The 14939-nt window shown below is 38.4% G+C and overlaps 1 protein-coding gene across 4 annotated transcripts in view; it reads left to right on the top strand.

The window, feature by feature from the left end:
* Positions 1 to 2160: 2160 nt before the first annotated feature.
* ppp6r3 (protein phosphatase 6, regulatory subunit 3) overlaps positions 2161 to 14939 on the top strand; it is a 29283-nt gene continuing 16504 nt past the window's right edge. For 3 of the 4 annotated variants that reach the window (XM_074677242.1, XM_074677239.1, XM_074677241.1), the window contains exons 1-14: positions 2161 to 2364; positions 6122 to 6288; positions 6409 to 6642; positions 7577 to 7763; positions 7921 to 8058; positions 8941 to 9006; positions 9980 to 10092; positions 10400 to 10513; positions 10965 to 11091; positions 11271 to 11423; positions 11906 to 12055; positions 12258 to 12322; positions 13222 to 13337; positions 14377 to 14462. In XM_074677242.1, coding sequence (XP_074533343.1) covers positions 6416 to 6642; positions 7577 to 7763; positions 7921 to 8058; positions 8941 to 9006; positions 9980 to 10092; positions 10400 to 10513; positions 10965 to 11091; positions 11271 to 11423; positions 11906 to 12055; positions 12258 to 12322; positions 13222 to 13337; positions 14377 to 14462 — 1542 coding nt within the window. In that variant the 5' untranslated portion in view covers positions 2161 to 2364; positions 6122 to 6288; positions 6409 to 6415. Of the gene's footprint in view, positions 2365 to 2474; positions 2555 to 6121; positions 6289 to 6408; positions 6643 to 7576; positions 7764 to 7920; positions 8059 to 8940; positions 9007 to 9979; positions 10093 to 10399; positions 10514 to 10964; positions 11092 to 11270; positions 11424 to 11905; positions 12056 to 12257; positions 12323 to 13221; positions 13338 to 14376; positions 14463 to 14939 lie in introns of those variants that run through there. The other variant, XM_074677240.1, reaches the window with a different exon arrangement.

Consider the following 14939-nt stretch of genomic DNA (forward strand, 5'->3'; position numbering starts at 1 on the left):
GGAGAAAGAGCTGTGATCCAAGGTTTAAGACAGTGAAACATATTGATATGAAAAACAATTTTAAAAACTCGTTTCCTTAAAAGTGTTACTCAATCCATCTTGTTTCAAGGCAGCTGAGTTGATATTTACCAATAGAGCTTCACAAAAATTGTATTTTATCAAAAACCATACAACACCTATACGATAAAAGAAAACAGTGAAAAGTTTAAAATAATAATAATAATAATAAAAAATAAAAAAAAGACTTTTGGGGAGTCACTGAATCAACAAAGGCAGAACAGAGTTTCTATGAAACCACCAACATTTTGGCTTTTGACATTTCTTTAAAATTTTCTCTTGTACTAACTAAAGTGTTATAAAGAACGTGAAGTGATCAGCATTTCCACTAGTGTGCATTTCTACAAGAAAAAAAATCATGCTTTCATAATACCAAAATTTGATATGACTATTCAAGCCTACGCAGTTTGTCTTTCCATTCACTTACTGGTTTCATAGAATGATAATGCTCTTTGTGTTCCTCACTATGGTCTGCCTGCATTAGCATTTGTGAAACATCAGCAGCAGCTCTGTCACCACTAAAGAAACCTCCCCATATATATATATATATATATATATATATATATATATATATATATATATATATATATATATATATATATATATATATATATATATATATATATATATATATATATATATATTTTACATTGGAACCATGTGAATCAGTTATTATTTTAAATGTCTGATACGGTACTGTTTGTGTGTTTGAAGTATTTTTTGGTTTGATTAAATGGTCCCTTTTACTTTCGTAACATTCTAAATCTTAAACCCCATAAAAACATACGTGGTTTTTTTTAACGGTTAAGAGAGAAATAAAGTGGATATTTTAGTTAACACTTATGATAAAGAGGAATACACGGATTAACAGTATTTCTTTGTTGTTTTTTTATGTTACACAATAAAAATTACAGGGCTTGGGTGTATATTTTGAGCAGGGGAAAAGTATTTCCAGGCCTTAGACATAGTTTATGTCTAAACCCTTTTCCAGCTGGACGTTCACTTTCTTATGGTTCCGATAAGGCCCTATTTTCTGCTTCTGGGATTGTACTAATTGTCACTTTTATAAAGAAAAAGCAGTTGTAAGATAACTATTGTACAATAAATGTGAATGTTGGAATGCAACCACACCAACAAAATGTCAAAACCAACTACCTTTTCTCTTCAAAGCTTAAGAACTTCTGAACCAATGTTGTTCTTGTAAAAGTTGGTGACCCCTACCCTATTTATAAGAAAACTCAAGGTGTCCTTTGTAAGAGAGGCCTGTCAGCACACGATAAGTAATCATTTTACATTATGTCCAGAGAACCATATGTGTCTATCAAACTGTGTTAGTCTTTGAAAAAACTTTGTCTTACTTCCCTTTATGTACATTATATACATATGTCTCTCCCTGGAATAAAGTCACTTAGGTTGTCTAGTTTTCATTCATTCATTCATTCATTCATTCATTTACTCTCTCATTTCCCATACCGCTTATCCTGTGCAGGGTCGCGGGTTAGTTTTTACTTCATTTGGTAAATCTCTATCTGCATAGGTTATCTAACATGTAGGGGAGATGAGCCCTGCCACGACAGTTTGAAAACACTGGTTTCATCTTTTATTGACACTGTTAGAAAGATCCAACTCCCTGATTATTCAGGTTGTCTTAAATTGGTCAAATGTGTCAGACCTTATGTCTACTACTGTCGGTCCACCACCTTCTACTAATGGGCGTTTCTCGTTAAACTAAGGGCGTGCTCGTATTTAACGTGTATGCTTGATTTAAACCCCAGAGCACACGTATGAGCCGGGTTGGATCTTTGTGCCCACCAAATTTCACAACTAGCAATTATTAAACAATAATTACAAACTTCAATGTGTTTATATTAAATTAATATTCTACCTATTGATACTTGAGTTCTGACTTATATGTATATTTGGAAATCTAACATAAACTCCGCTCTCCATGGCCACAGGATGCAAATATCTCCATCGACATACAGCTCAAAGTGGCAGGGCCGGCATCCAATCAAATACCGGGTTCTGGTTTGAGCGATGTGATTGCGGCCAATCACCGTGCCCTGACAATATGAGTGACGGACGCTGTAGCTGTAGTGGGGGAAGGGGTCGCTGAAGTTGACGGAACCGCCATCTTGAAAAGTGCCCTCCGATGATCTGCCTTTTCGCGCCTGTCAGAATCTGTTTTAAACGCTTTATTTTCATTTCTGGATTTTGGTGTTATTTCTGTGTACCTTTTGTCAAGGCCTGGAGCTAATGGCAAGATAAGCTACATGCTGGAGATTCGCCGTTTACCGTTGTCTATCGGTAGGTACACTTGCCAACCTCTGCACTTGGTTGGTGCTGAAGATTAGCCAGCAGTCTTCAGTAGCCGGCTAACGTTAGCAGGCTATCAAGAAGCATACTTGGCCATCTTAACGCTATCCTGTCATACAGTAGTGGTATACTTGTAGCCTGTGGAGGGTAAACGTTCCCATGGAATATCACTGTTCATAAGGTACTGTGAAGCTATGTCGTTTTTGGCTGACTATTTAATTGGCCAATCAACCGTAGTTTCATATCTCATTGACACCGGTCAAATTGACGTAGTCCCGAACGTTAGTTTGATCCGGATTTTTAACTGACCAGGTTAGCTAACAATGGCTAACGCTAGCTAGTGACGTTAGCCAGTATTTCTGAGCCGGTGTGTTTCTGATGCCTTAGCGGTGTTTTGGGCCCTGGTATGTAAATGGTCCAACGTTGCAGTGGACGTAGAGTTTTGTTGGGAAAACGCAAATAACGTAAGTCTGTGTCGGTTTATATAAGCTCTGTCATGGCTTGACTCACTGGATGTGATATTTAGCCTGCGTAAAACTGAAATTAACGTCAGTGATATCCCAACGTTGTTTGGTTTAACAAATTGTTTTGACCGTCACGATTATTTTGGGATGATTTACACAGAACTAGTTAAAATGGAAATAAAAAACCCTTATTTTGTAATTTGTGGTTGCTAAGTTACCAGTTTCTGACTAAGAATTGCGTCTTTAGCAGGCACTCTGTTTCAGATTAAGCATCTGAAGCGTATTATCGTTTAAATCGGTATTTGCTGGCTAAAACGGCTCGAGCAATTTGTGTTAGAAAACGTTGTTTCGCTACTACGTGGGCGAAAGCTAATAATATAAGTTAATGTTGACTCTATTAGTTTGATGTCGTGACAGCGGCTTATGGCGAGGGTATCAGGTCTGAGACAGTGCAAAAGTTTGTTTTCCTCCTTTCCTCTGAGATCTTTTACAGCCTGTAGCCTTTGGCATGTCACTCGTTCTAAGTATGTTGATGCTTATGGAGAACTCTCCAAGATCAGAGGATACTATTTACTTCATGAAGGAGTCTGGACTCTGACGGTAGGGTAATAGATATATTTAGGTTGAAATTATTTTGCTCAAGGCAGCGCTTTCCTCGTCTGTCGCCATTGCGGAGTCAAAAGAGGAAAATCCTAGTACCTGGCGTTTAAAGTGCATGTTTGATCATACAGCAGCTGGTTTCTGTTACAACTGAACAGTTGCTGCAGCACCATCTTATTCTTCCTTAATATAAATAGGATGGTGGCTTACGCATCATTGCACTCACCGTGTACACATGCAGTGGACAGAAAATCCCCGTGTTTACAAACACAAGCATAGGAAATAGACCAGAGTTTGACACCTCTTGGTAACCTGCTTTGTGTAAAGTCAGTGAACCTGTCAGTAATATTTACTTCCATGCTCCCTGCATAAACTGGAGTCTTGGTTAAATGAGGCTGCAAAGCAAACAGGTTATTTTTATGATTCTGTTTAGGATTTGGGATGAGATTGCTTGCCCTGAAAGACATTTATATGTCGTATTTATCCATAAAATGATAAGACCACTCTATCTTAGTTTTATTTATAGTCACAGTTTGGCTTTTAACAATGTAGTGGAGGTTTTGAGAGGCAATTTGTTATTTTTTTTAACCATATTACCCTCTCTTTCTTCTAAAAGATTCCACAAGCTTGTCTTAGGAATTGCATTTCTTCTGTTGAAGTCTAGCTGTATTTACTGGGATTCACTTAATCCCTCACCTTGATTGCTGACACTGGTGCTATTGGAAGAATCCATGCCATCACTCATGTTACTGCTTAAAGCTGTAAACATGTTCATTCTTTTTTTACCTTTTCTGAGCAGCCAGGTCTTTTCCTACCTGTCTCCATAGCATTACCGCCATGTTCAGTCATCATACCTACCAAATTTATCCCTTTGCTTTTGTGACGCGTCTTCAGAGCACACAAACAGCTGTAGGTAGGTGGTCATCAAAATGTATCTGCAGTGTGTGGTATGAACTTCTGTGGTCTCATACCATGCTTAGAGAGCTGTTGCATTGTATAAGAGCAGTGTTTTGGTTTTTTTTCACAAGCTTGTTTTGATATTTGCTCAGGGTGGGAGCAAATGCTTATGTGCAGTGTTGGTAGTTAATACTCATTAAGTGTATAGATGAGCATATTATAGCTTTTTTTGTATAAATGATTCTGTTCTGTGATTTACAAAAAATATTTTTCTTAACAAAATAATGAATATCTAAATAATCCACTGACAAAAAAGATAACTTCAAACCATTTCTGGTTACACAGTTGTTTACAGTTGGAAACCGTTGAATCCAACTTGACAGGCAGATTATTGAAGCAGCAGGCATAAGGCTGATGTCAGGAACTTTTGGGGCTAAGCAAACAAAATGAACGTGCTGGGTAACAATAAAGTGTTAACATGAGGTGAGTTGTTCAATGATTAACCTTTTATAAAGTACACGTGGAAAAGGGAGGAAACAGATGACAGGTGATCCCTAATCAGCTCCTTTGCCACCAGTGTTGGCATTCAGTGTTGGGCAGGGCAGAGAAGATTAACCAGCTCCTCACGATAATGGTGACTTGAGATTTTCTCCTGTCAAACTTTCTGGGTGAACACGTCGTCCACACGCTGATGGTGTTTGTTGAGCCAGAGTACAAACTACTATAGCAGTAGACCGTCTCTGTGCAGAAAGCAAAGCAGCCCACGTCAGTGCTGTTTGTGACTAATGTGGTGTTAGAAAGCCAGAGCTTCCCTTTTATCAGTAGTTGAGTATTCTGTTGACTAAATGTAATAACTAATATCGAAACTACGCAGGAAGACCTTCCTCCCTGTTATCAAATGACTGACATGATTGTTTAGTTTATAACTTCTGCCATAAATTGTCAGTAAAATTAAAAAAGGCCATTCTGGTGCTTTTAAAAGCTTGTGAACAGATTATCTGTAGCTTTGCACACAACTTGGCCCTGATTAGCTGGATCTGTAAAGCTTTAAATGCATCAGAAGATGCTTTTAACTCTTTGCTGCTCATCACTGACTCTATAACAGTGATGGATATTTGCAGAACGATGTTTTAATTCTTGCAGTGTTTCTTCGCGTTGATAAGCTGTTTATTGTAACCAAGTGATGACAGAATACCTGCATGTGAGGAAGCTGTACCTCTGAATGATTAGTAGAGGAAGTGATCTGACATTTATGCTTCTTGAAAGTGAAAACCTGCCTTTACAGAGTTCAGGTATATGCAGGTTCTACCATTATTATTACTTAGTCAGATGTCTGCTGTTGTTGCAGATCACAGCTCAGCCACTTGTATATAAATATTTTTGTCATCTTTAAATTTATTAAATTATTATTTAGAGTTTTGGACATTGGTCATCTGGGAAAAAAGGAAAAAAAGTAACATGTCGTACATTATTAATCCCTGAGCATTAACATGTTAAGAATTTAGTTGATGCATATCTAAAAAGCGATCTGCTGTTGAAACAGGTGATATTTGTATCCGACAACAACCATAACTTGAGCTTTATTTGGCAGGCAGCAAAAGCTCAGTTAGTTTTCCTGCCAGTTATCTGCAGCATTTGTAATCACAGGCCATAATCCACTATAATAGATAGATTGGTAGATTTTATTGTCTGTCCTAAAAGTGGTCAGCATGTCTCAGAAGACAGCATTGACATCTGTCATAACATCCAAAGAAAAGACATGTATTCTCCTTCTCTGCCCCTCACAGGTGTTTGCTGTTGAACTGCTGTATGTTTGCTGCTTGCCAGTCTGTCCATCACCACTGTCTGCCTGTCTGTCCATCCGGCTAGCCTGGAATGGGCCACAACTCCCAAAGACTGAAACACACCTCTTTATAACCTGAGCTCCACCCCCTGGACTCCAATACACCCACAGGTATGGAAAGGAAGACCAATCCCTCAGTTAATAAATAAAGTCATGTTTCATATCCTCTGAAGGCCTCTGGTGAAGATTCCATCCTGTATGCATTGTAACGACCTGCCTTGTTTGTTTTAGAGCCAAAATGTTTTGGAAGTTTGACCTCCACACCACCTCGCACATTGACACACTGTTAGAGAAGGAGGATGTGACGCTGACAGAGGTGATGGATGAGGATGACGTCCTGCAGGAGTGCAAGGCCCAGAACCATAAACTGGTTGACTTCCTGCTGAGACCACAGTGCATGGAGGACCTGGTCACATACATCACACAGGAACCCAATACTGATGTTGAGGAAAAGGTTAAATACAAGTGAGTGAAAAATTGTGCGTGAGATACAGGAGCTCAAACCATAAGAGCTGGTTTTTCACATTTTTAGAGATAAATTTTATGTCTGATTACCAAACACGTGAGAATGACATTAAAGGAGTGTAGAATAAAAAATGTTTCTGCACTGCAGTTGTACTTCAAAGCAACAAAACAATTGTCTATTAGCTGACAGAATAGACTTTTTCCCTTCAGGGTTATTTCTTTCTATGGAATTACCTTTCATCTGCTCTTTTCAGTGACCTCCATTGCATGTTAACCTAAGTTGTAACAAGTGTTCTGTGTGGAACACACCCTCACTGCTTTTGTAAAAAATATTACAACTAGCTAATTAATATTGTTAGATTAACAAATTTAAAATATTTGACACCAATTATAGATTGGCATCTATTAAACAGAGGAACATAGGATGCACTGAGGACGTAACACTCAAGCATAATTTCTTGGCCGTTTATCTATGCAGCTGTAGTTTGATGTGTTGCTTCCTGCTGTTTATTAGCCAACTGACCATCTTTGATCACTTTTAACTGTTTTCCCTTTTTGTGAACGTTAACCTTACAGATGGTGTCACAGACTTTTTTTTGACAAAAATGTGACAGTAATTTAATAATTGTGCTTGTAGCACACACATTTGGTAATGACTTTAAATAAACAAAAGAGCCTTCATAAAAAAGCCACACATCCTTGGAATTTGCTCATTCAAGTACTTTATAGATTTGAGGTAATCACAGACAATATTTATTAGCAGTCATGCTTCAGATATAGTATAGTTGTTTTTATTTTACCTTTCAAATGCAGAAAGTGTCCTATATCAGTTTTGCGGAAGTCACAGTATCTAATATCAAATTATCAGGGCAGTTTTCCAGTATTTGAACATTGTGTTTTCAGAGTTATAAGTTCAACTCCTGTTCTCTTCAAGGTACCCCAACATATCCTGTGAGCTGCTTACATCAGATGTGGGCCAGATTAATGACAGACTGGGAGAAGATGAAAAATTGCTGATGAAACTGTATGGCTTCCTCCAAAATGAGCCCCCTCTCAACCCACTCCTGGCCAGTTTCTTCTCCAAGGTGCTCTCCATTCTTATAGGGCGCAAGCCTGAACAGGTAAGTAAGCAAGGCCCGGGTGTTGTTCCTCTAAGTGTTTAAAGAAAGTAAAACTAAAGCATCACAATGGCTATTTTAAGCCCTCCTGACATGGGAGTTAATTCTCTGTAAAAGTGCTAGGCACTGTTTGATTTTTTTCTGTCTTTGGCTCACTCAGATAGTGGATTTCCTGCGGAAGAGGGAGGACTTTGTAGATTTGATGATCAAACACATCGGGACATCTGCCATCATGGACCTGCTGCTCAGAATGCTCACCTGCATTGAACCACAGCAGCTCCGGCAGGACGTTCTTAGTGTGAGTAGCAAAACAACACTTGGGCTGTGCTAAAAATGGTTCCTTGAATCATTACAACCCTAAGCAACAGGCCAGATAATTTGATTTTGCTCACTGTGATCTGGCATGGCTCGGGAAAAACTGCAGAGAACAATTAACATTTAGTGGGTGCTGGCTGTCCTCGGCTCTTCACTCACATATCACCAAAAGAAGTCTCTGTACTCTGATGAGCAATTAGTTTCAAGTGTAATAGACCAGTTTGAATCACAAGGTGGGCCTTTCTGTGTGGGGTTTGCGTGTTCTCCCTGTGCATAGGTGGGTTCTCTCTGGTTACTCTGGTTTCTTCCCACAGTCCAAAAAATAGGCTCATCAGGCTAATTAATGATTCTAAATTACTGATAGGTCTGATTGTGCACGTGAGAGGTTGTCTGTCTCTGTCTGTCAGCTTAGTGATTGACTGGTCCAGTCCAGGGTGCACCCTGCCTCTCACCCTAAGACAGCTGGGATAGGCTCCAGCCACCCGCAACCGTGAGCAGGATAAGAGGCAGAAAATAGATGGGATCATCTTGGACAGCAGAGGGTGGAAAAGACTGGAAACTCAAATGATGGATTTGTAACAGGGAACTTCTTTACTCGAACTGAGATGAAACCTGGAAAATTAAAAAATATTCTGGTATTTGTAGCAGAAATTCACGGAGTAGCAGTTATTCCAAGTTATCTTTAACTTAATGGTTTTCTTGTCAGGGTCCTCTTGTTTTTGCGCCGTTTTCTTCCTTCTTCTTTCTTCTTCTTCTTTCTTCTTCTTCTTCTTCTTCTTCTTTTCTTCTCTTCTTCATTATTATTATTGTTATAATCTGTATTATGTGTTTCCTTGACCTTTTTCTTGTCTCCATGGTCTTTCAGTGGCTAAATGAGGAAAAGGTGATTCAGAGACTGGTGGACATGGTGCAACCATGTCAAGATGAGGATGTAAGTACAAATTATATTTCTCATTTTTTGTCATTGGCCGTAAAATATCTCTGATGGCTTTTGCCAAACACGGGATATTATGTTTTTTATTACTTTAACCTCTGGATACAGTACTTAGGGTTGTGATTCATCAGGCTTAGTCAGAATTCGGAGCTTTCCAACCTGAAAGTAGTAGGGGGGCAGTAAAGCATAATGGCTTTCTGCGTTCATCACTGTGCTATGAACATTTTCTAGAGCAATGTAGCGTAGTGTTACTTCAACAGCTGATAACTACACACACTTGCTGAAGTTGTATAATGTTGATGTTTTGATGGGTGCTGCTGTGTTTGGGTCTGTGTTAGTAACAGAGGTGGGCACCATCAATGGCTCTGCTAAGGTCTGTGCACTTAAAACACTTATTAAACACAAGATTATGAAAAGATAAAGCTATTTGCACACATATAAAGAGAGCTTATGTACACCGAGTGAGGAAAAGAAAAAAGAAAACTACAGACATTGATGCAGAAGAGCAATAAATTTATGTTGAATTCACTAAAATGCTAAAGAGTTTTATGGCCCAAGTTTTCTAGGACCCCAAATAACTCCATGTTCCCTGTGCTGGGTGGTTGTAAACTATTGGCTTGATGATGTGAACTTCTCAGTTATAGTATTCACCAAAAAGATTAAGCTCAGAACAGAAATGCTGTGGCATATGAACAGAGTTTGTGGATATTTTGCACAGTACAGAATTAAGTTTTCTCCTTGCTCTGCCATTAGTATACTCTCTGCTTTTAAGACCTTTGCCAATCCCATCCCTGAATATTGAGGACAGATTTTATTTACAGCATGTTCATTGTTAACATGTTAATTATTGAACCAAAGAACTTCTAATAGATGATTCATATGGTAAATTGTATCACACTTAAAGATTGGAGATGGCAGGCTTAAGGTTAATTGTCTTATTTCCTCCTTCTATCTTCTTTTCTTGACACAGAGACACTCCAATGCCTCCCAGTCCCTGTGTGAGATCATCAGACTGAGCAGAGACCAGATGTTCCAGGTCCAGGGCTGTTCAGAGTCTGACCCACTTCTAGCCACACTTGAAAAGTATGAATGTGATAACCGGCAAGAGCTCTTGTAGTTAATGCAAAATAGAATAAAACTTATTTCTACATTGTTTTTGAACTTGACCTTACCTTTTACTTTTAGTTATGGACTTTCGTTTGCGACACTTAAGATTTGGCTTATTGCACCAGATCTCTTTAGTGTAGTAGCTCACTTTGTTTGTACCTTTGTGTAATAATAAATTAAGATATTAAAAAAATGCTGTTTTTACAGTTTGTGCCTTTATGATTGATATTTGCTCCGTGGTTTATTTTGTCATTGTTTTCTTCTATTTTCTTCTACCTTACAGGCAGGAGACGGTGGAGCAGCTGCTTGCTAATATCTTTGACAAGGAGAAGAATGAATCTGCGATTGTCAGTGTTATCCAGATTCTCCTCACATTGTTTGAGACCAGAAGACCAGCGTATGTTCTTTGGCCTCTCCCAATTTTTACATTTTAATATTTCTTTAGTGATGATGTGGACTTTGAACACACTGACGCTAAACATGAAAGGAAATAGCCGAAGCTTACGTGTTGGACCTATGGGTCAATATATTAAAAAAACTTTTAAAGCACCAATTTTAATAAAAGATACTTGACTTAAATTTTTGTTGATGACGGTCAACACTCTGACATCCACCATAAGGATTTTGTGTTCATCATAATCAATGACGGAGCTGACATCTAACGCATTTAATACAATTATAAATTCAAGTTTTGATTGTTACAGCCCCATCATCCCTATTATTACCATTTAAATAGTACCTTCTTTAGTGGCATCATTGTTATAAAAAAGTATGATAGTAAATATTAATCTACTTTAAAGACTTCAAACTAGTCTATTTGGTTATGCTCATCATGCTTTTTGCTTTAGGTTTGAGGGTCACATGGAGTGCCCCCCTGGGATGTCCCACCCTTCATTCTCAGTTAATCACAGCATCCTTGAGGCTGTAAGACCCCGACTCAAAGACTTTCACCAGCTGCTACTGGAACCCCCAAAGGTAAAAATCAGCCCGGCATCATTCATTGGTTATTTCATGACAAATACCTGGTGGATTAAATACAAACAGACTCAGTCGGCATGGCATTATTTGAGCTTCTTAATTACTGGATGAATGTAATGTAGTTTAACTCAAGTATGCATCCACCTCACTCAGTTGTCTATTATTCCCACCAACAGAGGAATGTGATGAAGACAACGTGGGGGATGCTGGACCCCCCTGTGGGAAACACAAGGCTCAATGTGGTCAGACTGGTGGCCAGCTTGTTGCAGAGCAACACACACAGCATCAACACAGAACTAATTAACCTCAACACACTGGGAGTCATACTAGTACGTACTGCAAACTGTGGTTTTGGTATTTGTTTTCAAAGATTGTTGGCTTGTGATAGGGCCGTGAAGGTAAAAAAAAAAAGAGTGTTATCTTAAACAATGGTAAAACGGTTTATTATTTATGCTTCCAAGTACTAGCCTGTCAGTTATGATCAGTCTTATTTATCAGAAGATTCCTAAATGCCTCACAGAGATTTCAGTGCTGTTTCCAATTCTTGAAACATCTGACATGTTATCCACCCTACACAATGTTCCAGTCTTGGTTGTCATCATGCGATGCAATGTCAGTTACATAAGGCGTTTTAAACAAAAGGAAGCAGCTCAGTTTCTTTCTGTATCTCTATTTCTGATTCTGTAGAAGTTTCCTCTAAAGTTGCTGACTTGTGCATTTCTGAAAAGCAGAGGAAGCAAAATGACAAGCTATGAGACCATCACTGATGTGAAAGACACATTAATTCATTTGTGTTTTTTTTTCTCCACAGGATATGTATTTTAAGTACATCTGGAACAACTTCCTCCACATTCAGGTGGAGATCTGTACAGCCATGATTCTGGCTATGCCCCCTGCCCCCACTGACCCCCAGCCAGACACAGAGCAAGAACATGCAAGGGAGAGCATTCTTATCAAACATGTAAGTTCTGAATACAAGGGAGTGATATTTATATCAGTGTAACAAAAACAAAGTTGAATATGTACAGCCACTCACTGTAAGAAGTATGAACTACAACTAAACGTATAGTGTGAATATGATCATTTCTGTTGGGCTGATAATCAGTTGTTGCATCGTGTGCATAATACATTATTCATATGTGATACCCTGTTTTTCTCACCAGTTGTTTCAAAAGTGCCAGTTTATACAGAGAATCCTAGACGCCTGGAGCTCTAACGAAAAAGAACAGTGAGTATTCTGCTCTTCTGAGCAGGAGTACATTTGTTTGGGTGTGACTGTTTTTAAAGTAATCCCTTAAAATTCTCAGTCCTTTGAAGCTATCCCTTACTGTTAGGGCTGCAACTAATATTTTTTATTTCATGTATTTATATATTTAGTTATTTATGTCTACTAGTCTATTATTCATTTTTTCGATTAGTTGATCAATCACAATTATTCTGTGCATAGTTTGGGCTCTAACCAAAGAATTATTATTTAAAAAATTAAACCTGTGTAATTCAGCCCATGGTGATGCATGTTGTTATCATTTCTACTTCCCTCTCATGTCTTTTCTCTGTGTGCACATGCACATGTTTGTGTGTCTGTGTAACATGACTAAACAGTGTTGTGCTAACAAGATATAACGATGGTGGTCCAACAGTTTAACATTTAAAACCAACATAAGTTTATTAGTTATTGTTTGTTGTCTAAAACACAGAGTGGTCAATAACTGAGTATGAAAATCCACATGGATAAGTGTCGTCACATTTTCCTTAACCCCTAGACCCCGTAATCCTGCGTTGAACTATGGGGTCTAAAGGGGCTATGGAACTATTCCCTCGTCAATGTTTTTTTATGTTGTGAGTTTAGCAATCTTTTTAAATAAAAGTATCCAATAACAGCACCTTATGCAGTGAACTGAAGTTACAGATGTAAATATGCTGCCTAGTATTTGATTTCACCTTATGACCACAACAATAGAAAAAATAATATGATACGTTAACTATTAAAATACAGCACCAATAAATTTTTATAGTCAATGTAATCGATTGTGTCAATTAATCAGTGCAGCCCTAATTACTGCTCACTTCAGAATAGCGATAGTTACTCAAAGTAGATGTCCTAAATGACTCTGTGTTTGTTTATAGGGCAGAGGGAGGTCGGCGAAGAGGCTATATGGGTCACCTGACCAGAATAGCAAATTCTATAGTTCACAACTGTGACAAAGGCCCAAATGGACCACAGATACAACAGCTCATCTCTGGTAAGTGCTTCTGTTTTTCTGAAGCCACTTAAAGCTTGGTTTATGTGTGATGCTTCTGCAAGGTCCACATGGCTTCGTGTGAACGCATTACGTTATTTCAGCAGCCTTGCCCCCTCACAGGGTCCTTTTCACGTGGACAATTTCCACATCAGGCACCTCCGAAAATTTCTTAACGCTTGGATGAACAAGAGCTCCTAGCAATAGAAGTACAAAAAATACTGGCATTTATATGATTCATCACAGAGAGATCACCAAGATAACTGTGTGATGAACAATTCATGGCATGAAATTGCGGCCAAACTCTGCATAGAGGAGGAACTGGCAAAAGAAATTGTGAACAGTGTTCACAAGTTATTCTCCTCTAGTTAAGCACTGTGGTAGATGAGCATTTGCGATACACCGCCTCCTGCAGTTTGAGAACGGACGTTGCACAGTGTGTTGAAAAGTATAAAAGCCACACACGTCTTCTCATACTGATTCTGTGTGTCTCATTGACTTGGGAAAGGTATAATACAGCCTCAAGGGTTAATAGTCCTCTCTGTTAAATTTGACAAAAATCGTTTTATCCAAAAGGATATTATCACAGTACTTAGTAACCAAAGCTCCTAAAATTAAGTATTGGAAGCCAGCTGACTCTGAACTGTAGAAATACACACCAATGAATTAGTGTACCCGAGTGAATCTGTTGGTTTCCCCTAATAGAAGTCCCCCTTTAGCTTCACATACCTCTGAGAAGCTTTTTTTTCAAGCATGTAAGGTTCATCATTGTTTTTTTGAATGTCACAGCGACTCACATCAGACCACAACCTGTGGTCCCTTGTAGTCCACATGAAAAAAAATATTTTTATTTCTTGAAATACTGTTTACAAGTTTACACAAGGCAAAAGTGGTTCGTTAGTACGATGAGCATATAATTCTGTTCCTTACCATCGTTCAGGTGGGCAAGTAGGCTGTAATTGATGCAACCATCCCCAAACTGTTGTATCAATGAACATTTTGTAAATACAGAGTAGACTTTATACATTTGTGTTGGTCACAGATCTTCCAGCAGAGGACAGAGAGAAATGGGAGGCCTTTATTTCTGGGCAACTGGCCGACACAAACAAGAGAAACACTGTCGACCTGGTGAGTAACTCCTCAGCACTGATGTCTGACTTTCATATTTGTTTCATATTTTACATGTTGGATGTAAGATGTATTTTTCTAAGTAGCATTGTTGAGATCCGATTCAACATTTGCTCACTTGCAAGCCTGCTCAGTGACTACATTTACATGAGCAGCATATTCCTGTATTAATCGGAATAATGACAATATTCTGATTGTGCAGGAAGCATGTAAACACCTTATTCCAATTGTCATAATACAATTAGGCTAATTTTCCAATCATTAAAAACCCTAATAAAACCCCTGGAAAATGCCGGTATCAACCCAAACATGCTGTTCACAGTGTGCTCCCAAGTGAGCTACTTAAAGGATTATTTTTTACTTCTGCGCATGTTCAACATGGTGAGGAAGCAAAAGACCTTACACTTTTGGGGTGAGGAAGAAAATAACTCATTCAAGATAATTAAAGAGTTGAATATCATATATTAAATCGATGGA

Source organism: Halichoeres trimaculatus, unplaced genomic scaffold (assembly GCF_033239565.1).
Source record: "Halichoeres trimaculatus isolate MK-OKI-2021-1 unplaced genomic scaffold, fHalTri1.1 fHalTri1_scaffold_10, whole genome shotgun sequence".
In the NCBI taxonomy this organism is placed as follows: domain Eukaryota; kingdom Metazoa; phylum Chordata; class Actinopteri; order Labriformes; family Labridae; genus Halichoeres; species Halichoeres trimaculatus.